This window comes from Nannobrachium achirus (genome assembly GCF_963921795.1).
Source record: "Nannobrachium achirus genome assembly, chromosome: 19".
Taxonomy (NCBI): domain Eukaryota; kingdom Metazoa; phylum Chordata; class Actinopteri; order Myctophiformes; family Myctophidae; genus Nannobrachium; species Nannobrachium achirus.
The window spans coordinates 12,093,893-12,119,226 of record NC_137826.1 but is presented as its reverse complement, the minus strand read 5'-3'; the positions used below and the strand labels follow the sequence as shown (position 1 = coordinate 12,119,226).

The following is a 25,334-nucleotide window of genomic DNA, read 5'->3' as shown; positions in this document are numbered from 1 at the left end:
AACTAGTGAAAAAGAGCAGATCTGCAAGTAGGCTGCAACACCTCACAAAATGTTTGAATGTTTTCAAACGTGTGAAAATCTTTAGAAAATAATAAAAGTAAAGGAATATTCACTAACGACCCACGAAGATGGGTCCCCACCCACTGTTTGGGAAACGGTGCTCTAGCCTAGATGAAGAGAGATGTTAACTTCTTGCACCCTCAATACGTCTTCATATATCAACACGGCTGCCTCCCGGTGCAGCCTCCCACGGTACACAACCCTATAATATTCATGTCTAATATGAAAACTATGTTTATGTCTGTTTCCCTTTTAGTGAAGGGGTGGATTTGTGTGTGTGTGTGTGTGTGTGTTTGCGCACGCATATGTGGGCATGCATATGTGTGTGTGAATACACGCACATGCACAAAGGAGGAGATGGAGCAGCAGCAGCCATGCTTAGGGTCGTATGGTGGCTCCCAGCTCGTCTCAACCTCCATAATTGATGGGGAAACATCTTATTGCACCACTGGTAACAAGTGAACCCATCTCTGGAGGTCGGGCGGGGAAATGCATTTACTGATGCAACACAAGTAGACAAGGAAACCACACTGTGTGTGTGTGTGTGTGTGTGTGTGTGTGTGTGTGTGTGTGTGTGTGTGTGTGTGTGTGTGTGTGTGTGTGTGTGTGTGTGTGTGTGTGTGTGTGTGTGTGTGTGTGTGTGTGTGTGTGTGTGTGTGTGTGTGTGTGTGTGTGTGTGTGTGTGTGTGTGTGGAGAAAAAGAAACTGAATAGAGAAACGACAAATGGAGGTGGATTGCATTATATAATTAAGCCGTTATCATTATGCTCTATAAAAATGCTCAACAGACCCAGTTGACCTTGATTTTGTTTCAAATTGGTGAGAGAAGATCAGAGAGACTAGAGCAGGGGTCTTCAACATTTCAGGCCAAGGACCCCTTAGTTGAGAGAGAGATGAAGCAGGGACCCCCACAACCTTTTCAGAGATTCCATATAGTTTCATCGTTTGACCGCACAATCATCAGTGTATTTTGGATTCATGTCAATTTGTGTTTTCAGATATTTAACCACTTGAACCGTCAATACTTAACTTGACCTTTCACTCTGTACTTAGTCTGCCCTTTCCCCCTCTACACCAAACCTCTTGACGAAAACAGCCGATCTACAAGCTGAGCTTGTAGATCTGCTATTTTTGGCTAATGTTCTCAGAATATGGATGCTAGGGTTCAAGTGGTTAATATAAAAAAGGAGAAAAAAGGTTTTTATCTATTTTTGGAGGACCCCCTGAAGTAACTCTGAGGACCCCCTAGGGGTCCCGGACCCCCTGTCGAAGACTCTTGGACAAAGTTCTTTATTGGGGATCCACAGATGGCTGTGATTCAGCCAAAGACTGCTGAGCCGATTAGTGTTTTAATATTGGTGTTTTCAATATGGGTAACATCAGTAAGTTGCTGTCGGTCAGAAACAACAGAGAAGCATGAAAAAGAAAAAATACTGTTGAGAAAACAAACAAGGAAGAAGAATCAACAATACAGAGCAATCGTAAGGGTAGTAAAACCAAAAGAGATATGTGTTGAGAACAGTCAATGCTACATAAGTGTCACTACATAACACAAATAGTAATACTTATAGTACTACTTATCAATGTAGTGCCAAACTAGAAAAAGCTACCCTAATCAAGTAAAGTGTCCATAACAGTCACTGCTACAGGTAAGTGTCCATTGGTCAGTGCAAAAAGCAGAAGTGACAAGTGCTCCCAGCAAAGAATGCACTGGAACCTCTCCCTAGGAATGTCAGAGAGGTCAGAGTCAGTAACAACTGTTATCCAATTAAGTTACAGTCCTTGCCAAATGACAACCACATAATGCATGCACCCCTAAGCACAAAGACAAGTTTCCATTTGCAAGTTCAGTGGTTCTAAAACCATAGACGCAGCCAAGAGATGTGGGAACAACAGGATATGTTCAGTTGAGTCACCCTTCACCATATTCTCCACAAGTGGGCGAGTGCATGTTGTGGCGTTCAGCTAATTGGCTTGTAATGCTTGACCCCTTCAGTGAAAGGTTATGCTGCGTGCGCGGCTTTTTCTTGTGATGGCTTGGGTCCACTTGGAAAGGGGTCACTGCAAATCAATATAGTGATCACCTTTATCCTATGATGAAAAGACTTCCATCCTGATGTGAGTGGTCTCTACCAGGATGACAATACCTCCATCCACAGCCACAGGGCGAGAGGGTTCGCTTCACTGAATGGTTGATGAGGATGAAAATATGCTTATCATGCTTTGGCCTTCGCAGTCACTAGATCTCAACCAAATCGAACACCTAAAGGAGATGTAGGACATCTACATCTCATTGTAGGTGTCTTAAACTAATGGCCTAAGTCAGGGGTCTTCAACAGGGGGTTCCGGTACCCCTAGGGGGTCCTCCAAATATTTGTGTGATAGGGACTTTATTTTTTCAACACAAACCACTTGAACCCTATCCCTATTCTGTGCGGAACATTAGCCAAAAATAGCCGATCTACAAGCTCACACCGCCTCGCGCTGCGAGGCGTTGTGAGCTTGTAGATCTGCTATTCTTGGCAAAGAGGTTTGGTGTAGAGGGAAAAGAAGAGTGGACTAAGTATCGACAGTTCAAGTGGTTCAATGTCTAAAAATATACACATTAGTCCAACAACCTACACTGATGATAGAGCTGTCAAGCAAGTAGTCTAAGCTGTCTAAGAAATCTATGAACATTTTTAATATGCAACACAACTTACAATACGTAGTGGGGGTCCCTGCTTCATCTTTATCTCAGCTAAGGGGTCCTTGGTCTGAAAACGTTGAAGACTGGCCTAAGTAGTTTTTTGAGGAAATCTATATTTCTGCCTTTAAGTCAGCTCTTCCTGACACAGGCCACCTCTGGTAAAATCGCCTATCTCCTGGTTAATGGAAAAGGATTGTGCTATTTCTGCCCCTTTAAGTATAAAGAAGACCTATCTCCCTATAGTGTTACTGTAGGCCAAAATAGGCATTTCTGGTGGCCTACCGGTAAGTCACTTGGTTTTTTTGACTTAGGCCATATTATTTACTGAATTAAGCCAAAATCTACATTTCAACCTGAATCCTATTTAATCCTCTTATGTTACATAACTGACAGACAGCGTTATTTTTTTATATTAGTCATAAATTGTTATAAACGTTTTGGGTGAAATGATTAAGAAATATTATATGGCTTGGATCAGTTAAATGAAAACGTCTTTGGCCATTAGTTTAAGAAGGTGACAAAATTAGAATGGTGTTCCATCCCTTCAGGTTGTTACATCTTCTGTATTGGTACATATACAGTAGGTCTAAAATATAGTTTGTTAGTTAGAGTTCCAGTCAAGTGGAACAATCTTTGCCAAGGTGCACTGAAGCTGTTCTGGAGGCTTGTGTGGCGGCCCAACACGTTTCCTTCAAATCTGTCACGCATAGTTTATAATATTAAAAAAAGATGCAGAGCAAAACAGAAGTGCTTTGTTCTGGAACAGTCAGTGCATAATCATGTTACCCCAGTGTGCATTTTTAACTATTTAGATTTGGAGCTCTCTTTGTCATGTTGCAGTGCAATCTGGAGTGCTAATTAAAAAATGAACACTTACATTTGACACTATCAGAGTTAACCACTTCAACCGTTTGGATTCTAGACTTTGTAAACTGGACCTTAGTAGGTTCTGTGCTTCGTTTCCCCACCCCGTCTACACCTAATATCTTCACCCAAAATAGCCGATCTACAAGCTCTCAATGGTTCACAACATGACACATTGTGAGCTTGTAGATCGGCTATTTTTGGCTAATGCTCCCCTCAGAATATGGATGATGGTGTTAAGTTAACACTGCAGCTGCAGGGAGTACTGTATAGCAGGGGTCTTCAATGTTTTCAGGCCAAGGACCACTTAGTTGAGAAAGAGATGAAGCAGGGACCCCCACAACCCATAGATACCAGTTTCATCGTTTGACGGCACAATCATCAGTGTATTTTGGTTTCATGTCAATTTGTGTTTTCAGATATTTACCCACTTGAACCGTCAATACATAATACATTTGGCCTTTCACTCTGTGGTCTGCTCTTTTTCTCCTCTACACCAAAGCTCTTTGCCAAAAATAGCCGATCTACAAGCTCACAACGCCTCGCGCTGCGAGGCGTTGTGAGCTTGTAGATCGGCTATTTTGCTAAAGTTATCAGAATATGGACAAAAAAAAAAAAAAGGAGGAAAAAAAAGCTTCTATCAAACAAAGATTTGGAGGACCCCCTGTAGTAACTCTGAGGACCCCCTAGGGGTCCCGGACCCCCTGTTGAAGACCCTTGCTGTATAGGGCTTGTTTGGATCTTGAATGCAAAATGCATCCAGCTATTATAGGATCATTCTGTATGTACACAGCGCTGACTATCAGGAGAAGAACGGCACATGGATCAACAAGGGCATCTGATAAAATTGCATCAGATAAAAAAGAGAATTGCTCTGGTGTAGTCCATTTTCCTGCAACGCTCAGGAAAATAGACTATGAATAGTATCACATACATGTATATGTAAAAATATAATATTGCATACTGTAAAGGATTGAGGAACCAACTGTATTCTCCTGAGGACTGGGTTGGAGACCAAACATGGATCACTGTCATAATAACATAGATTCATGTGCTTGTTGCAGCTGAAATATTAAGATTAATTAATGTCTTAACGCAAGGGCAAATACTGGAAACCATTAAAGGCAAACAGGGTTCCCATCATTCATGAATGCACCAGCATTAGACACTAAATCACACATAGAACCTATACCAGATTCCATTCAGACTAATACTGCATAATATGAAAAGAATAATATACAGTATATATATTTTTAAGATATGTTTTGGGGCTTTTGTGCCTTTATTGATAGGACAGCCTACTAAGGCAGAGTGCAGTAACTACGTTTTTGAATTTCACCAAAAAATGGGTTTAAAAGTGTTACAGCTTATCAACCAAATGAGATAAAGATATAAAAGTGATATTACACTGATTGTACATCTGTTCTTGAGGTAATTGTTCATCCCCCAATATCATGAAGGCTAATTTGACCGTTGGGCGACACAAATAAGTGTGTCCCAAAACGTAGTTACTGCACTCTGCCTTTGTAGGGCAGAGTAGACTGACAGGAAAAGGGAAGAGAGATGGGCAAAGGTAGTCGGGATCGGGAATCGAACCAGCGACGCGCTGTCAGGCCACATTTGCCTATGTGGTATGCGCCTGGAACAGTAGGCCAGCGGTCACCCCATGAAAAGAATATTTTAAGAAATATAAAGCTGACATCGTGTGAAGCAGCTAGATTTGATAGATTTAAAAAAAAAAAAAGGCAAATTAATTCCTTATTTGTGTCACACAAAAATAGCAGATCTACAAGATCTGTTTTTTTTATTTTTATGAAAGGCAACAGTTTTGCAGTATGTCTCATTTCACAAGTTCGGCATGTATAACAATTTTGAAAATTCAGATCTTACAAGCTCTCAACGCATCGCTTTTTTGTAGATCGGCTATTATCAAATAGCCTAAGTATATAATATAGGGTTGAAGTGGATAATGCATGTTTTGTAATAATATAAAAACTCTTCAATATTAATATAATATTGAATAATATTAATATATAATCTTCAATAGTAGTTAAGTTGTAGTTAAGTACAGTACTTGCGACATGCTAGCGTCGTGACTTGTGTACTTGGGCATCAAGCTGTCTCACGCTACAGAAACAGGAGCAGGGACATGCTGGGCCCCTGATTCAGCCCGGGAAAAAGAGTTGGAGAGGCCCTCATTGCGCGCTATATAGAGAGAGATCTCTCTCTATAGCGCTGCTGCTACTCAAAGATTTGCCATTTCAGATCATGACAAGTGACAAGCCAGTGGGCCAATTACACAAGTTATATTTCGTTGTTGTCGGGTGGAAACCTTGTATGTCCAAAAACCGTTTGTTTTGTATTTATAATTTAAAAAATGATTTAAACTAGTGAAAACAGGCGATCTACAAGCACACAACGCCTCGCACCGCGAGGCGTTGTGTGCTTGTAGATCGGCTGTTTTCACTACTTTTGTGCGACTGCCTTGTATGATGATGGCTTTGCTTTGCGAAAAAATTTACAAATTTGAAACTTGGAGATACAAGGTTTCTGCCCGACAGTGACGATTTACTTTGTTGGCCGCCCAGCCCCCAAAATGGAACAAAGGCCGACATTTTATTTTCAATTATTTCCTAATGGCCGGCCTGGACCGGCCGGGAATGAACCAGCCGTTCGGGAGTTGTCCCACTTTTCACAATGGCCAGCACGTCCCTGAACAGGAGTACGTGTTTACTTACTTTACACCACTGCTAACAACTGAGTACCAGTTGCTATTCTATCTCAGAGGGTGTTGGGAATTGTGTCACTGAAGCACTTTCTGAAGCTCCTGACCTCCAGCTCTAACAGAGCCAGCATCTCACAGCTACTTTTAATAGGAGAGGAATCCCACAAAAGCCACAAGTGATCGTCCAGGGACACATTGCTGGTTCTGGGAGCTGTTTACTGCACAGCAAATAGAACAGAACAAAGTCTGTTTACAGCAGGCACCTGCACACACACATAGACATCAAAGGGGGTTTGCGCCCCTGCCCTTTTATCCGTCTGTAAAAAAGTGCCCTCTCTCCAGACCATGAATGCAGTTTTTACTGTAGTGAAAGAATTGCTAATGCTGCCCTCTTTCCATGCCATACCTGAAGGCAGCATTAAAGAGAATTGCCTTGTCCAAACTCTCCTGAACTTGAATGCAGCATCTTATGTTGAATGAATTGCCCTCGGTGTAAAAATCAAGCATCGAAAATAGCCGACCTCCAAGCTCACAACGCGTCGCAGCGTGACGCATTGTGAGCTTGGAGGTCTGCTATTTTCGATATTTTCACCAAAACGCCCTCTTAGAAATGTCAGCCCTTGCCTCTCTAACCTTCTCTGCAGGTCCCTGTACTCAAGTACAGTACTTTTTGAAGTATTTGTACTTTACGTGAGTATTTCCAATTTCCAATACTTTTACTTCTACTCCACTATACATCTCAGACCCAAATATTGTACTTTTACTCCTCTACATTTATTTGAAAACTGTAGTACAAGTTACTTTGTAAATTTGGATTATTATTGCAAAACATACATTAATCACTTCAGCCCTAAATACATTTCAGCCATTTGAAAATAGCATATCTACAAGCTCTCAATGAGTCATGATCGTCGCGACACATTGTAGATCTGCTATTTTCAAAAGATTTGTATACATTTTGAAAACTTAAAATGGGACATTCTGTATGTACTTTTACTTTTGGTTCTTTAAACCTATATTTTGATGCCAATACCTTTGTACTTTTACTCAAGTACATTTTGAATTCCAGACTTTTACTTAGAGTAGGGCCTATTTCTACATTGCAGTATTTATACTTTTACTTACAGTAAGTAAACCATTTGAATACTTGTTCCACCACTGCTCATGAAAGAGGCAGACTTAATATAATACTGATGTTAATGATTGTGAGTCACTGACGAAGGCTAGATGGCCAAAACATTTGTCCTTCATTATAAATCCTCTTGTCATCCTGAGTGCGATCCTTTACTTAAATGTTAATGGTTCTGAGTCACCATGATTGTTCTCAAGATCTCTACACTTACCTGGGCTCTCTACACAGTAGAATTCTCACAATCCGAGTGGGCACAAATGGAACCAAATTGACCCATTATGGTCATTTCGGTTGCATTTATACACTCTGAGTTGAGTCAAATTAACTGTAAGGGCTGAACAGTATGTATTGTTGGAGCCACTTGCATCACACGGAGACAGGTAGACAATTTCCATAATGTATTGTGCTGTTTTTTCCATCTTCTTTTTTGCTTTTGAGTTTGCAGTGGTTCATGCCCAGCTTTTCTCAAAATCCACTGCTGTGCTTTTTTCTGTGAAAGTTAGGTAAATATTATACATTATACATTCGTGCAGAACTACACTGAATATTGTAACCATACCGGCCCATTTCTACTCTCAGAGTCAACTTATCTCTCAGCGTTTTGCAGTGTACTGTACGGATCGATAGAAAGGCTTTTGGCAGAGCAGCCCACAACATGCTGAACCAGTGTTATGAAAGTGCTCATGTAGCAACAAACACGGTTCATCTCCGGGTTCTTTTTCAATTATTCAGGACATCATCTATATTGTTAGAACACTGGTCCCTGTGATGCACAGGTACTGTACAGTATATCAGTGGTTCTCAAACTTTTTCATGTCAAGGACCCCCCAAATGAATAATGTATTTGACTGCAGACTTATCATCTGAGAATATTTGTGCCAGGGGCCCCACCATGCATGCAAGATTTGCACTGGTTAAAATGAAAATAGCTCATGTAACCCAGGTGGCATGTTGTGTGCTTAGCTGTTGTATAGGGTCAAAGTGGTTAAATTGATTTTGTAAATGATTTAGTTGGGGACCCCAAGGAACCTACTTTGAGAACCACTGCTGTGCATAATCTGAAAACCAGAAATATAGAAAACGTATCAATTTAGCACCCTCCATTCAGCCTGGTATGCCATAGCACTAAATACCCGCACACGGTAAGTCTCTCTCTGTGCCCCCCATTGCTCCAGATAGGGCTGTCTGCCTTTAGCTTTTTTATTGAGAGGCCCAATCTAGCACCGTAGCTCACAGGAACTGAAACCTTGCCAAAGCCTGGGGTCCAATCCCCCAGGGTTCAATTAGGAACATGCTCTCCTGGAACCCGTCCAAAAGCCACCGAGTCTCGGTAGGGGAGCTTCTATTCTTGGCCCGCCGCCACCAACTTCTGTAAGGAACTGCGGCTGCCAAGGCTGTAGAATGACCAATGGACTGACAGGAGGGGGACACAGCATGTTCCAAGGAGGTATGAATATGGCAGATGAGATTAAAAGGGTGGTAGTTCACAGAGAGCGGGCCAATGCGGGGGAGGATCGGCATAATAAGACGATGTGTGGCCCTGCATGCGACAGACAGGACTCCCCGTGTGGGTAGGCAGAGGTCACAACGAGAGCTTTGTCTCGTGGAATGTTTATATTGCTGGGAGGACTTTAAAAGACGTGATAACGAAGCATTATCCAGGAACGTGCTGGCCATTGGGAAAAGCTTGCACAAAGTTTGCACAAAAGTAAAAATTAAACTGTTTGTACAAAAGTTGTGAAAACAGCAGATCTACAAGCACACAACGACTCGCACCGCGAGGCGTTGTGTGCTTGTAGATCGGCTGTTTTCGATAAATACAAAACAAACGGTTTTGGACATACAAGGTTTCCACTCGACAACGACGAAATATAACTCATGTAATTGGCCCACTGGCTTTTCACTTGTCATGATCTGAAATGGCAAATCTTTGAGTAGCAGCAGCGCTATAGAGAGAGATCTCTCTCTATAGCGCGCAATGAGGGCCTCTCCAACTCTTTTTCCCGGGCTGAATCAGGGGCCCAGCATTGTCCACACAGTAAAATCCCCCAACTCTTGAGAGTGTGCAGTTAAGGGTACGTTTGGTTCCACTTGCAGCACACACTCCCGAGTTGAATCAATTCTGAGGATTTTACAGTGCATGTGACATTTCCACACTCACATTCAAATAGGATTTTCTGACTGTGTGCATGCATCAAAAGGGAATTCCGACAATATTCATGCCAAATTTCTCTCACAGCGTTCGTTCAGTGGAGAGGTCTTGTTGGATGGTTATTGTACACTCTGCTCATGTTGAAGCTGGCACATCGCTACACAGTCTTTGGGGGGTTTAGGACGCTGTTTGAGATGTGCTTCAGAACAATCCCCACTATTGATTAATGGCTGGCGATACAATCTCCAGAGAACTTGGCTATCGAACGTTTCTACTTCCACAGTGACATTGTTTAACAATACGCTCGCATAGTAAACAAAACAGCATTTCCCAACTGGTATAGGTTGTAGGCAGTGCACGAAACAACAATTGAAATAGACCGAAAAACCCTGTTTGAAGGATCCTCCATTTATTACATCTCAGAGAATACATTATAAATACTCAAAGATGGAAGTACTGTATTAGCGCTCCAATTTACTATTCGACACATTAAAGAAAAGATCTTGAGTGCATAAGTACAGCAAAATGTATTGCGTCCTACCGTAAGTAGGCTATAACTAGTGCTACCAATAGATGTCCTATTTAGAGGACTGACATGGATATAGTTTATGTAAATATGTAAAGTTACTGGAAGAGGAAAAATAGTTTATGCAAACAAATGAGCCATTTCTATACCATATGCAGATTTTGCACTGCCTAACCACAATAGCCAAAGCCTAACACAAAACTTTACTGTGTCATAGGACATGCGAAGATAGAAAGAAACATGGCCACCACTTCGTCATTGTATAAGGCGTCGTGTCACCATTTTCAAGCGTGGCACACTTTTTTAAAATCAACTTAACAGAATAGTGTCACACGCTTGTAGGAAGCATTTAAAGTTTAAAGCGTCTTTAGGGAAGAGGCCTCGGTCTTCGATCTACGGGAAGACGTTTAAAAGTCAAAGAGCAATGGGTGAATAATCTATACAATCCCTTAAAGAAATATAGGCTAATCTGTATTAAGAGGGAGGGTGGCCATGTACATCAACACAGGAAATATGCCACTGGAGTAGTAGGCTAATAGTCGCACAAATTTAAAGTTAAATGTAAGTTATCTACATTTCAGCACTGGACAGCGCCTTTGCTGCTCCATCGGCCTTATGTCCCTTACGATGCAGGCCTACTGTTGATCATCTGTTGTTCATTTACAGCATTAGCAACGAATTCTCTCCTGCTGACATTATCGCACAGCTAATAACGCTATTCTATTATGTTATATCTATTTTCTACTTGTTGTACGTTAATTACAAGCGGAGCCGAGATTAATCCACTCAGGTGATCGTGTCTCTGATGAACAAATGAATGAAAGTCAAGTGGGTGGGTGGTTGAGGTCATGGTGTAGGGCTGTTCTTTGTGCCATATATTGCTTTTCCACAGTTTAATCCAAGCTATAATGTCGAGAGTTCCGTGTTTTTATACCCCTGAAAAATTGAAGCGAATTCACTGGTCTATTTCACATTATATGGTCAAATCGGGGTCCCAGTGTGTGTGTGTGTGTGTGTGTGTGTGTGTGCCTGTGTGTGTACGTGTGTGCGTGCGTGCGTGTGTGTGTGTGTGTGTGTGTGTGTGAGAGAGAGAGTGTGTGTGTGTGCGCGTGTGTATGTGTGCGTGTGTGTGTGGCAGTGTCAAGATGAAACGACCGTATGCAGTGTTTGTCCAGGCTCGTCCGGCTCGGGCAGAGCGGTATCCGGCTGTGAGACAGCAGTGGACGGCGGGTCAGTCTCCTGTGTGTGACAGCCAGCGGGCTTCTGGTCGTCGCCTCTCCGCACCGCGCCGCCCCCCGCCGCGGCCCCACCGCCGGAGCCCGACGGACGGACGATGATGCACGGCTTCAGCGGCTCCTTCGCGCCCGCCGCCGGGCTGCGGCTGTCGCGCTCGTACTCCTCCTGCGCGCGCTGGATCTTCCTCTTCCTCATCTTCCTCTTGTGGAAGTGAAACGTTGCCAGGGAGACGATTATTATGCCCACGATCATGGCCACGAGCACGATGAGCGCGAACGTGGAGGAGAACGGGGGGAAGAAGGAGCTCAGCTGCTCCGCGCAGGTGCCGTTGTTTTGGGACGCGCCGTGCAGGCAAATGCGCAACGGTATGGAGAGCCCCGTGTCCTCCGACGCCTTGGCCGTCATCTGGTCGATTGTCCTTTTGGCTGATGGTGCGTGAATGCCCTGGGTGGATGGGGTAAACGGGTCCTTTTCTGTCTTTATCTCAGAGTCGCGAGGAAACAGGAACCAAACGCCCTGGCTGTCCCATCTGATTCCTACATGGAAACGCAGAAGAAGCACAACGACGTGAGCCTGGTGGAATGATCATTCTGATGTGATGTAGGACGTCTAGGCACTGGCAGGCGGTGCATTCATATCTCCGAGGCACACAGCCGTTTAAGACACGCCCATTTCAATAAGCCAAATCATTGGAATTATACTGTTAAGCGCTTAAGTGGGTATAATTGCGCATTATTTAAAGATGACAGACTGGCGGATGAAAGAAACACCCGAGGCTATAGCCTTACACGGAGACGATTTTATAATATTGCCATGGCCTACGCATACTAATCAATATGCAACTTGGTAGACATAGGCTATACAGCTTAGACAATAGGTAGAAACCTTAACATAGCCTAGGGTAGACCTATAGGTCTATAGAGTGAAATGTGTGCAATTGCATTTCTAACCCAGGGGGGTTACAAATGCAATTGCACAAATGTTACTCTATCCCGTCTCTGAAATGGTACCAATGGATGAAAATAATGTGAGGATGCTGAGGAGACTCCCATTCGCAGCGGTTCCAGCGGTAATGAGGATAAATGCTTCATTCTTACCTTGTGAAAATGTCCGTGGAGGCTACAGTCCGTTTCCAAGCCAAAGACTGGTCGGGTCGAGTGGCGATCTGAGAACCAGAGAATTCTCATGAATCGCAGTGACGCATTCCCCACAATGCTCAATGCTCTGCTTTGTTCGTGTACGCACGCAAAGATGGGAAAAAAAGCATCCACGTCCCGCATTCACTGGAGCTTGCAGCCAAGACAGCACTTCTGCAAATAAATGCTAAGGGGAACAGAAAAAAGCCCTCGCATGCATCTAAAGTGATGCCAGTGGGCTATACTGTATAGCTGTGGTCCATTTGGTTTGCATAGCCTATACAGTATAGTGTAAACTCCTCCTCTGGGCGCCTACATGCACACGCAGGCAGCTCCACACAACATCAGAATGTAAAATCCCATGCGGGCATGCTGCTTAACCACTTAAGCCTATTCTATTCAACAACAGAAAAGTCTAAAATTGGCGAACTACAGTGGCATTGCATTTGAGCTAGAGCTTCTATCTTATTTTTGAATATTTTGTCAAAACAAAAAACAAAAAATGTTTTGGAATAATTGTGAAGAATTTCGCTCATAAAGACATGCCCAATAGGGACGCCATACCAGCATCTGCATGACATAATATCATAATATATCCAAATGTCCTTTTCATTCATTAATTTTCAAGGAACAAAATGATGCTTTGCCAATTCTTCCCAGAGCCAGTAGCCTAGCCTATAGTAAAGTGGACACATCATTTCTTGAATGAATTTGTGGAATACAGGAACATCCTATCACAATTGTCACACATGGTTGCTAATTTAGTCTTTGGAAACCTGCCAAGGGGATGTTTTCCAGTGGGCGTGTCTGTTCAAATGCTGCAAACCTGATATATCTGATAAGGTTTTGAGCAATTTTAGGGAATGTTACCTGGCTGGAGCTTCATTGGCTGGAATTGTGAAAGATTTTGATAGATTGCAGTATATTATTGTCAATAATACATAATCCCAATCTATTCTCCAATTTCTCCCTCTTCAGATGAAATGTAACTGTCTTTCATTAGTTAGACACATCCCCGATAGATTACACACCTGTACACATGCCATGGACTGTGGACTGTCTGTATGTATGATTGACCACCGATCTGACCATAGACATATAAAGATCTGGTTGTCCAGATCTGTCCAATATGCCCATATATGGGCATATATGAGCATCTGTCTGATGGTAGGCCACAGTTGGCCTTCATCAGGTGAACCTGAACCTGCTGAGCTTGTAGATCGGCTATTTTCAAAGAGATTTGGTGATGAGGGGAATTCGGAACTCATGGGGGCACCTGGTCAACGTAGAGGGATTAAAGGGCAAGTTCACCTCTAGGACAACCAGATCTTATTTTATTGTTGTTTGGGACAAGATCAACACAAGCCTGAGTTATTTTTTGTGTTCAGTCTGTGTTTTCAGATATTTTAGTATTTCAGCATGAATGATAATGCATTTTGCATCATATGACAGTGACTCATAATGATGCAAAATGCATCATCATTCATGCTGAAATATTATATATAAAAAAGATCTGGTTGTCCCAGAGGTGAACTTGCCCTTTAAGTGATTCTTTCCTACACTAGTGCCCCTTTAAGTCTGCCACAGATTTTATTTAGACCATTCCAACCCAACCCAACCCCACACCTGCTCTGCTCATACTGTCATAGAGATTAATGTAGGCTATGAAGCCTTTATACACAGTTGTACATTTTCAATTCTACAGATATAACGCGCATTGTAAGAAAAGTGCAAAATGTGTTTAACTTTCTGTGACAAGGTCGCACAGACCATGTGGTAAAATGCTTTATGTATACTGATACATGAAACAAATACAACCTCACCTAATAGCTGTACGTGTTAGGCGCATGTATTGTTTTCTTTGCTTTCATTATACACAGAGGCGTCAATTGGGTATGGCAAGCTATGGCAGCTGCCATACCTTGGCTACAGGGGAAAATAATAAAATGTACTGTAACCGGGCCTGTTGCTAAGGTATGGCAACATGACTGGTGTCTTGCACGCGCGCCCTCGCGCGCGTGCAAGACACCAGTCATGTTGCCATACCTTAGCTTTTTCTGAACTGACGCCGCTGATTATACAGTATATGGATTCTGCTGTTTGTTATTCTGTGTTTTTGAATGAACATAATAGGCAATTTAGTTGGTGGTTGTTTAAACCAAATGTATTACTTTTAAGTCATACTAAACATGCACAGTTATAAATGTCTAAAATAGGTGCATATGAAAATGGTTACTGGCCTCAGCGGACTCTAAATAATTCATTAATCTTAGATTAATTAATTATTGCAGGGGAAACCTTTTAACAATAAGACCAGCACCAAAACAGCATCCAATTAAGTCACTAAATGCACTGATGACAATTTATCTAATGGCTACTGTGAAAATGAATGGCCACTTAATTTCAACTGCAGCTCACTTAAAACGAAAAAATGTGTGAAACTAATCAAACAATTAGGAGCACTAAAGAAAGAAACCAGAAGAACAAAAAGATTCTTCACAACTCAGACTCGGCATGAGGTCTTAAGCTTCAGGCAAGAGATTAAGATGTATATAGCACAGTATGTTGCAGGAATAAAGCGCCTCTGCTTTCAAAGCTCACTATATTGTTTTAAAACTCTCAGGAGAAACATAAAAATGGGTAATAAATGGCCCTTTCTGAACCGTCTACAAACACCTACTGTAAACACTTGTAGCGCTCAGTGAGAATCTTTCCCTGCGGTTGAACGAACGATATTTCATGAAACGTACCGATGCTGTGCAAATTCTTAGAGAAATGCTTCTGGAATCAGAATTCTGACCAAACAAACTGTTATACAGTAACTTGCCCTTATTCTTTCAACCCAAAGTGTTTCATTCAATTCAATTGCCCAGGGATGCGTCCCATGGTACATACTTCTCACCTCAAAGTGAGAGTCTGCTGAATATGTGTGTGTGTGTGTGTGTGTGTGTGCGCGTGTGTGCGTGCGTGCGTGCGCGCGTCTGTGTGAAGAGAAATCTGCGAGAATTGCTGTGCACAAATTGGAGTTGTCAGGTAATGGTTGACGTCAGTGCAAATCGCCGTTGTTAGGCAAGTGTTTCTGTTGTGAGTGATGTCAGAGTAGAGCTCGATCAGCGAGAGAGGGAGAGAGGGATAGCGAGAGAGGTAGGGAAAGAGCTGGGAGGAGGGAGGGAGGCAAAGAGAGGGAGAGGGAGGCAGAGAGGTTGTGTTTGATGTCATACTTCGGAGCTCAATCAGCAAGAGAGAATAGAATATGGCTCCGCGCCTTCGGGAGAGGGAGAGTGAGAGGGGAAGAGAGGAAGAGAGAGCGAGAAAGAGATCATTTCAACTATGCAACAACCGGGTCAATGCCGGGCACCGAAACCTGAACATGTTGATGACGGCGCTAACTGCTAAGCACCACATTTTCTGTAACATGGACAAAATGTTACTTCCAAATGGAAGTACCTGACATGGGTCATGGAGGTTCAACGTGCATTCTGTCTCTGTCGGGTGGAAACCTCATAATTATGTCCAAAACCGTGACTTTTCAGGATTCAAAGTAAAACATTGTTAAATGTAGTAGATCTAAAAGCTGGAAAAGAAACGCATTGCTTTGCTCCGCGTTTCAAGCTTGAGAATCTGCTACTTTTGATGCTTTCGTGAGACGCTGTAGTATGATCATTATTAAATCAGTATCAGAATTCAGAAGTAGGACATTCATTTACGAAAAACCCCAAAAGTTAGAATATGGAGATAAGAGGTTTCTGCCAGATGGCAACAATTGAATGTTTGTTCAGGAAATGTCTAATTCATGGTTCTTTTTCCCCCCTTTTTCTTTTTCTGCTCCGTATGAAAGATGTTGCCAGCGCACATTGTAATGTCAAGAGTCATACTTTCTCAACAGTGGACACTCTGTAGCTCCAACAGTGCACTCCACAATGAAAAATGAATAGCCCTGGCAGCAGCGAGGATCCCTAGATGATGAACTCACTGTAGATGAGTGCATACTAAAAAATTCATACGCACTATTCCAGCATTTAAAGCATCACATATGTTTGAGGGTCTGTTAAATTCTAATCATTTATGTTAGTGGTTATATATGACAGTTCAGGCTACATCCATTTAGGATGCTGCCAGTCACGTGACGCGTTCATGCGCGTGTGTGCAAGTGTTTGTGTGTGTGTGTGCATGAATATGTGAATGTGCACGACTGCACGTGCATGCACTTATGGATCAGTAACATTGATTCGATACATCTTCGTCTACTGCAATGACTCGGGGGATTGGCAGACGTGTGCTGAAGCAGCTAGAATAGTGCAGTGTTGTATCAGGCAGCTGTGTGTCTTCCAGGTGCTGACGAACACCCACATTGTCCCCCTGAGTTACTCCTGAAACTCAAAGTGCTAATGAAGCCTTTAGGTCAGCCATTCCCAAGCTGTGTGGCGTGGGCCCAACTGGGGGGCCGTGAGAAAGTGCAAGTGGGCACCCACTACGGGTTTATTGATAATATAAAGAGAATATGACAAAAATGTATGGAATAAAAACCTGTATGCAACTTTAAAACCTTGATACATTACTTTTCATGTTGATACAGATAAATAGCAACTATACTACGTTAGTTCTGTTGTAATATAAAGAGAATGTAACAAAAATGTATGCAATAAAAACATGTATGCAACTTTAAAACCTTGATACATTACTTTTCATGTTGATACAGATAAATAGCAACTATACTACGTTAGTTCCGTTGATCCAAGCCAAAAATAAACATGCGGCCCACCCATCTGACCACTTAACATGGCAGCCGAGATGGCTGCCAGTGGTCAGTTGGGTGGCCTGCGAACTCTAGATGTGATAATGTTGACTCTTTACATTAAGTTAACCACCATTAAACCCGGTGTTGCTAAGTGTTTAAGTGGCTAATAACTCCTCTTAATTCCCGATTAAGAGTTTCACAAGAGCCACATAACAGATTCATATCAGAATGCAGTTCTTTAGCTCTTCCTAGCTCCTTTTTCATTCAGAATGGTGGTCTGGAATCCTTCAGGAGCAAATTCATTTGGTATCGTTGTGGTAATTTAATTACACTTTTTACATGTTTTACCTGTGGGCATAGGGCTGTCAGATATAATGTTTTGTAATCTGTTTGGTTTATTTGGATAATGAAGTAGATAATGAATTGCACTGAAACATTACTGCAGCCCAGCCTGTAAACCAGTCTAATTATTTCTGTGAATGATAGCATCCTCTATACTCAGATCCAGGCTGCAATTAGTACATGTCAATGTGATGTTAACAAGCTAGATGGATCATGTCACACCGCCCATCGGTGAACTGCACTGCAGTGCAACATGAACCCTAGCATCCCTAACATTTGCCAAAAATAGCAGATCTACAAGCACGTTGTGACGTGTTGTCAACGGGGATTGAGCTGAACAAGTACAGAGCTGACCTCGGTCAACTATGTATTACTTTATATATCATGTATGAGTTCTCTCTTCTGATTGGATAAAATTGGTAACCTGACCTGAAAAAGTAGTTTCTGTTTACGAAACTCTAGTGAGTCTAGTCTATAGAAATGATTACTTTCCGAATATAATACCGCAGAGCTATTTAACTTTTAACAAAACAAAAACACATAACCTGAACCGATATACATGCTTACAATGTGCACACATTTGAAGATATACTACGTGTTTTTAAATGTTTTTGAAAAATGTTGCCCAAAAATATGTAAGGCACATTGAAAGTGGTTAATATATGCTATAGCAGTGGTTTTCAACCAGTGGTCCGGGGACCATCAGTGGTCCTTGAGGGGGTTCCAGGTGGTCCCCAGCTAAATGATGGAGAGTTGATAACCAATGGACCCTTATAGATCTTTTGAGGGTAAAATGAAATCGGTCCATTTGCAGAAGAATTGTTATTTTGATGGTACCAACATCAATACAGCATGGAATTGTGGACAAAATCTTATCCAACGTTAACAAAAATATTCTAAGTTTTGGGTCTGAGAGGCTAAATCTCATCAAATGGTGGTCCTTGGCTAAAATGCCCAGTTAATAAATAATGTACTTGACGTGAAAAAGTTTGAAAAGCACTGTGCAATAGTAAGGGAAACAGTCTGCAATATCAAATGTCTCCATTATACGGCAAAACGATGTGGATTCTTTTTAAGTGGATTTGCAGATATTCACCACTAATGGGGTTGCAGGCATAAAGTTGGAATCCTTGGCAAGAAGGGCCACTGTATGGCTATTAATCCAGGACAATAAGGCCTTAAGGAGACGGGGCCGTCTCGAGAGAGGACAACTCTTATTTAGGTTATTGAGCTCTCTACTCCTGTTGAGAGGGAGTATTCAGACTAGGGATGGGCCGATATGAAAATGTCATATCAGGATTATTGTGACAAAAGAAATCGCTATTTACGATATTATCACGATAATCAAAATCCATTATCCTGGGGCGGAACATTTGCCAAAAAATAGACGATCTACAAGCTCACAACGCGTCACAACGCGTCACAACGTGACGCGTTGTGAGCTTGTAGATCGTCTATTTTTTGGCAAAGACATCTGAAAAAAAGACATCTGAAAAAAAGACTGTATCATGTACGTATATTATAAGTACCTTTTACCAATTATAGACGGTGGTACCGGATATGCAGCTCGGCAAATAAAGGGTGAATTGATCCCAGTGCATGACGGAGGACGACATCACGATAAATTAAATCACCACGATAAGATTATCGTGAGTGTTTTTTTATCACGATAAACGATAATATCGCTTATCGTCCCATCCCTAATTCAGACTGCCTTCTACATCTTACCTGAGAGGAAAAGCTTGCCATGGATATATAGATTTTGGAAAGTGTACAGTATGTATACCCTTGTACAGTAGCCGCTGGTACGGTATTATTGCAACAGACGCGAGTGAGTCATCACTGGATAATGCAGTGGATACAATGCTATTAGACTGAACAGGAGATGATGTCTGGAATGTAATCACGTTGGGGTGGGTTGGGCGATCGTCCCGCAGCAAGTAGTGAATTGAAGGCTGTGTGTTTTATTAGTATTATTATTAATAAAGGCCCTCACAAACAAACTGAGCCAGCATTGAAGATATCATCACAGAAGTGATTGGCCTTTACCCCTTTTTACCTTTTGTTTTTATCTATTGTTGTGTTTACTGGTTCATTTTGTGTTACATTTTCTTTTCTGCTAAGCAGAACCTGTCTGTTATGCCTATTGGTGTATGTTATGTTTTGTGATTTCTTCTGTTAAGCACTTTGTGTGAAAGGTGCTATAAAGTTTGTGTAATGCAGTGGTTCCCAAACTGAGAGCCCACATTACTGTTGGGCTTGCACATTAAGCCAGACGATTGGCTTAATGTGCAATTTGTTTTTCCTCAATCAACAGTAAACAAACCAACATACAGTATACTGTAGGTGTATACAGGGTATCTACACATTTCTAAAGTGACAATTTAATGTTCTGTTCTAGTCCTTACATTTACTTTCGATGTCACCAGACGGACAGTATTGGTAGGCAGAGACGTCCAATATATCTGGCAAATTACCGAATACAAATGAGTACATGATGTAGCTGCATCTGGCTGCAAAAACCTTTAGAAATAATTTATTTTCTGAAGGATTTTGATATCTCTTTCCATCTAAATTAAGATATTTACAGTAGGGCGTGCTATCATAAGTCAGTCGTATACATGCCTCCAACCTCCTCATTATTATTATTACCCTTATTATTACCATTATGATTACCCTTATTATTATTTTCAGTCCTTGCACTGCTGTGAACCATTGATGTCAGCTGTAGACAAGCATACATGTTGAAACTGAAATTATCCGAGGTACCTTTGAATTCTAGCCTGCATTTCCAGTGTGATTAAAAGAATCCAGTTTCTAAGGTAACAGCTGCTTTTCCAGTTACTGTACTGTACATAGCAGACTCGTTAGCGCTCACACCATATGCCTCTCAGTCTCACCACAACCAAGACCTCATTATTGGGCTTCTGCTTGTTTGTTAACACTGACACTTTGGACTTGTGCATTCGGCAGGATACCAATTTACAAATTTTCTAAATTATTACTTTGCTAATTTACACCTTTTGCTCATCCATATTATTTCCACAGTAATTACCAAAGTTTGAAGGTCTCAAAACATAGTTGGCATACGGCACATGCTGGTGACTTTGGGGTTCCTTCCCAACACCCGATTTATAGGGGTTTTGCATGATTCTGAATCCATTGCAAACATTTGTTTTGCACAAAAAACATTCCTCGGGCAGAAAACGGGCCCCAAAAATCTGAGCTGACCCCAGAAAAGTGATGACTCATCACTAAACCATAGTTTGTGGGTCCATTTTTAGCCTGAGGAATGTTTTTTCGTGCAAAACAAATGCTTGCAATGGATTCAGAATCATGAAAAAACCCTAGTTAGACCCCTCACATGCTACTTAAAGAAGATTTTTTTGGGGGTCTTTTTTTTCCTGTATTGTAAGTGAAGGGACCAAAACTTGAATCCCCTGAATTCTCCTTGATCCACTAAGAATATAATGGAAAACTTTTAACATGTTTTTTGGATGACCCTAAGGATCATAAAAAACCTTGAACCGTTACTATTGCAATTTCTTTTGGGTCAGGCCCTTTTTTAGCTTAGATTGACTGGCCTATAATTTATGCCACAAGTAAAGCTTTAACATTGGGAGCATAAATCGGTGTGCAGACTTTTATTCTTCTACCTATAATTTATGCTCCACACGTGTTGCTCACAGAAAATAACACATTTTCCAGCTAAAAACGTGATACATTGAAAATCTGTTTCAGCTTCATCCTTTTCACCTGGACAAAATTGTCCTTTACCACAAGTCCCTGTCAGCAGAATTCCAAATTAACCGCCACAGACCTTTCGATGAGTGAGGCTGTATGGCAAATATTCATCTCAGTGGCAATACAGTACATTCACATACAGGCCTGACTGAGGAACAGTTCATGAGTGAACAGCAAAGAGTTTGTGAACATGGTGCAGAGAGAGGATGGTCTTCAGTATCATCATCATGGTCAGTATCATTTCAGTATAGAGGGTATGTGCATGCAGAAAGTGAATGGCAAAACGAGTGGCAAATCGAGTGGCAAAGAGAGTTTAATGTTGTTTAACATCGTTTAAAGCAATCAGATAAGACTTTACTTTTTGGATGTATGAGCTTTCAAGGCCAGAAAGTAGCTTTGTGCCACTCAGTACCATTGTCAGTATATGTCAATATCATCATGTCAGTATAAGGTCAGTATCATGTCAATAGCATGGTCAGCATGTCAGTACCATAGCCAGTATCATTGTCAGTATCATATCATTATCATGGTCAGTATCATGACAGTATCATTGTCAGTATCATGACAGTATCATGGTCAGTATCTTGACAGTATCAATGTCAGTATCATTGTCAGTATCATGGTCAGTATCATGTCTGTATCATGTCAGTATCATTGTCAGTATCATGGTCAGTATCATGTCTGTATCATGTCAGTATCATGGTCAGTATCATGTCGGTATCATTTCATTATCATGGTCAGTATCATGGTCAGTATCATGTTCAGTATCACATCAGTATCATGACAGTATCATTGTCAGTATCACGGTCAGTATCATGTCTGTATCATGTCAGTAATATGTCAGTATCATATCATTATCTTGGTCAGTATCACGTCAGACGGACAGATGGATACGGCCGGACAGACGTACAGAAAGAAGGATGGATGGATGGACTGACAACCATTTCCACCAGAGCTGTTAACGCAGTGACAAGGACACAATCTCCTGCCGACTTCCCGCCACTGACTGACAACGTGTGTGTGCCGGATCGCCGGGCCCATCCGGAAGTGAAGCTATTGGTCACATTATGACACTTGTGATTTATTAACACTGAAAGTAGCCCATGGGCCAGTCATCTTCATGACATAGAAGTTATTTTGTTTAGAGAGTCATTGTTTTTCAACCTGCTTTTGGAGTCAACCCTGAGGCTGGTTCCCACAAAGTAAAATTGAATGGCCCAGTTTCCCTTCCGAGAGAAGTCAAGATTAGCCCGGGGCTTTGTTCCATCAGATTAACTAAAAAAAGCAATTTTATACACTTTTAATAGCATCCCAGCACCCATTTGCCTGCCTTTTGGCTGAGCGAGGGCAAGAATAAGGTTGGTTAAACACCCAAAATGTGTACACTGGGGTTCGGAAATGTGGAGCAAACAGAGAACATAAGTTGTACAGACACGCAATACTGTAGCACAGCCCCGGATCTGTCTTTCAATCTGACAGCGGCTCAGCAGGTGTGAGAACCAGAGCTCATTAACAGGAGCATTCAGCTGCACTCTTTCATTCAGTTAAGAAAGCAATATTTCTCTGTTGCTCGTTATTTCTCCTCTCTATCCAGATTGTCTCAGTGTATTATAGCGTCGTTGTCGGGTGGAAACCTTGTATGTCCAAAACCTTGTATTTATCATTTTAAAAAGGATCTAAACTAGTGAAAACAGCCGATCTACAAGCACACAACGCCTCGGCCTCGCACTGCGAGGCGTTGTGTGCTTGTAGATCTGCTGTTTTCACTACCTTAGTGTGACGGCCTTGTATGATGAAGCAGGGCTTTACTTTGTGAAAAAACGTACACATTTGAAACTTGGAGATACGAGGTTTCTGCCCGACAGACGATAGGCAGCATAATGAAACTCAAAGTAGGCCTGCTCCATGTCCCTCTCCCTGTGTCTGATTATAATGTATTAATTATTATTATTATTATTATTATTATTATTAAGTGTGCCTGCTATGCAGTAGCAGCACACTTATTGTTCTCACTCATACTTAAGCCGGACGGACGGACGGACAGACAGACATGTATTTCCCCAAAGTTTGGCACGCTACTAGTCCCGCACCATTTACGCCACCCCCGCAATACATACATCAAAACGTGCGGCTCGGTCGGGAATGGTGTGCTAGTAACTTTCTTTCCGATCCGCCTTACAATGGCGACGTAATCGGCAAAAAACGACGCTTAATTGTCCCCATTGACTTATAATGGGACAATGCAAGAAATCACATTCAAGTATTTGTCTCTCGCAAAGCATAGGAGCTACAGTTTCAAACCTCGGAGAGGAGATTCATAATGATTGTAAGAATGAGTAGAAAAATAATTACATCACTCGGCCTCATGGTGGCGCTATAACGGCCAACTTTACGTTTTGCCCCGTAAATCTTGAACCGTAGATCGGAAAATTTAAATTCTTTTTTCCCTAGATTCCTTGGGTCGAGACGCATCTCCCCATATAGGCCACGCCCATTTGCGCCAGGATAGATTTTCCGCCATCTTGAATTTTCTCCAAAACACACTTTTTGCTCCTTTTCCTACATATTTTCTTCAAATGTCACAAAAATGGGTACACATGATCTATGAACCCACGCAATGAACATAGTCAAGGGATATTTCGATAGTTCATACCGTTCGTTCGTAACGGGCTGCCAAATTTAGCGGGAGGGGCCCGTTTGGCAAAAAGTTGCCATAAATCACAAACAAAAGGTCGAGTCAACACTGAATTTCAACCACAGGTCGCGGGTGGCATACTCAACAGATCCCCAAAAGCATTTCCACTTCGACCCGTAGGGGGCGTCACAAACGCGCAAAACGTAACCGTTTCGTGCCAGAATGCGTTTTTCAGGTGGAACGACCCTCTCAAAACTTAACACAGACAACTTGGTGGATTGCCTCACCGTCCAAACTCGCACATTTAGCGAGCTGCAGGCACACTTGTAAAAATTGACTCTGTCAATTCTAGTTACCCCTATTATTATGTTGTAGTCCTATTCGTAAACATTTACACATACTGTATCTCGAATGGCATGGCAATGGCTCATTGTTGCATGTTGGGTTTCTAGGACAAAACTTGCCTACGGTAAAATTAGTACTAAAAGCTTCACCTGCAATGGTTGTAAGTACCTAATTATATGATCATGAATAGCCTTCATGTTGAGCCCTTTGACCTGCGTGGCAAATCGACACCAAAACCCTGGCTAAGCACAGTAAAATGTGCTAATTCTACAGGTCAATAACTCCGGATTTTAGGCTACTGTGTGGTAGTATCATGCTCTAAGCATATTTTGTGCTTTGTAAGACAACAACAACATTAGACTGTCCTGTGGAACAAAAATTTACCTCATCACCTCCAAGTGCTTATGTCAGGTCTTGCATGATGAATCAGTCCAACTACTGAGTTCTGTTGTCCAATCTTACATCTGTAGGTAACGCTATATGACCTGTTCACCTTTGGAGTTGATTTGAGATGAAAACGAGAAAAGGAAGGGCTTGCAACTCACTTAGAATTCTCCATAAACTATAATAAACAGCTGTCAACAAACTATGTTTCGACCTTGCTGCAGGGATGGATTAACTCCCGCGAGGGCCCCTGGCCAATAATAATAATTTCCACCATAACCCCCCCTCCCTCTCGATGCGCACTACCCAGCTTGGATTTTAAGCCATGATGATCATCTGTGGGCCAAGAAAGCACCTGTAGACAACAGAGGAGGGGCCAACACATTAGATTTTTGATTAACTTATACATTTCATTTGAATAAATTGTCATTGACCAAGGGCCCCTGAGAGCCAAGGGCCCCTGGCAATGGCCCCACCAGCCCAATGGTTAATCCAGCCCTGCCTTGCTGTCTCCTTCAGGATGGTTTTACTTGAGATGAATCATTATTTATGCCTTCCCAGCAGTGTCACCTGAACACCATTTAGCATTCGTGCTTTATATCTCCCTGAGCCAGGCTGTCACGTCT

At 42.0% G+C, this 25,334-nt stretch overlaps 1 protein-coding gene across 1 annotated transcript; it reads right to left on the bottom strand.

The window, feature by feature from the left end:
* Positions 1 to 11,288: 11,288 nt before the first annotated feature.
* Positions 11,289 to 11,789, bottom strand: LOC308304617 (uncharacterized protein C11orf87 homolog; the record flags this gene model as incomplete). The annotated part of the gene is made up of 1 exon (XM_080749242.1): positions 11,289 to 11,789. One exon carries the CDS (start codon positions 11,787 to 11,789, stop codon positions 11,289 to 11,291), a length of 501 nt encoding a protein of 166 aa, XP_080605368.1.
* Positions 11,790 to 25,334: the final 13,545 nt, after the last annotated feature.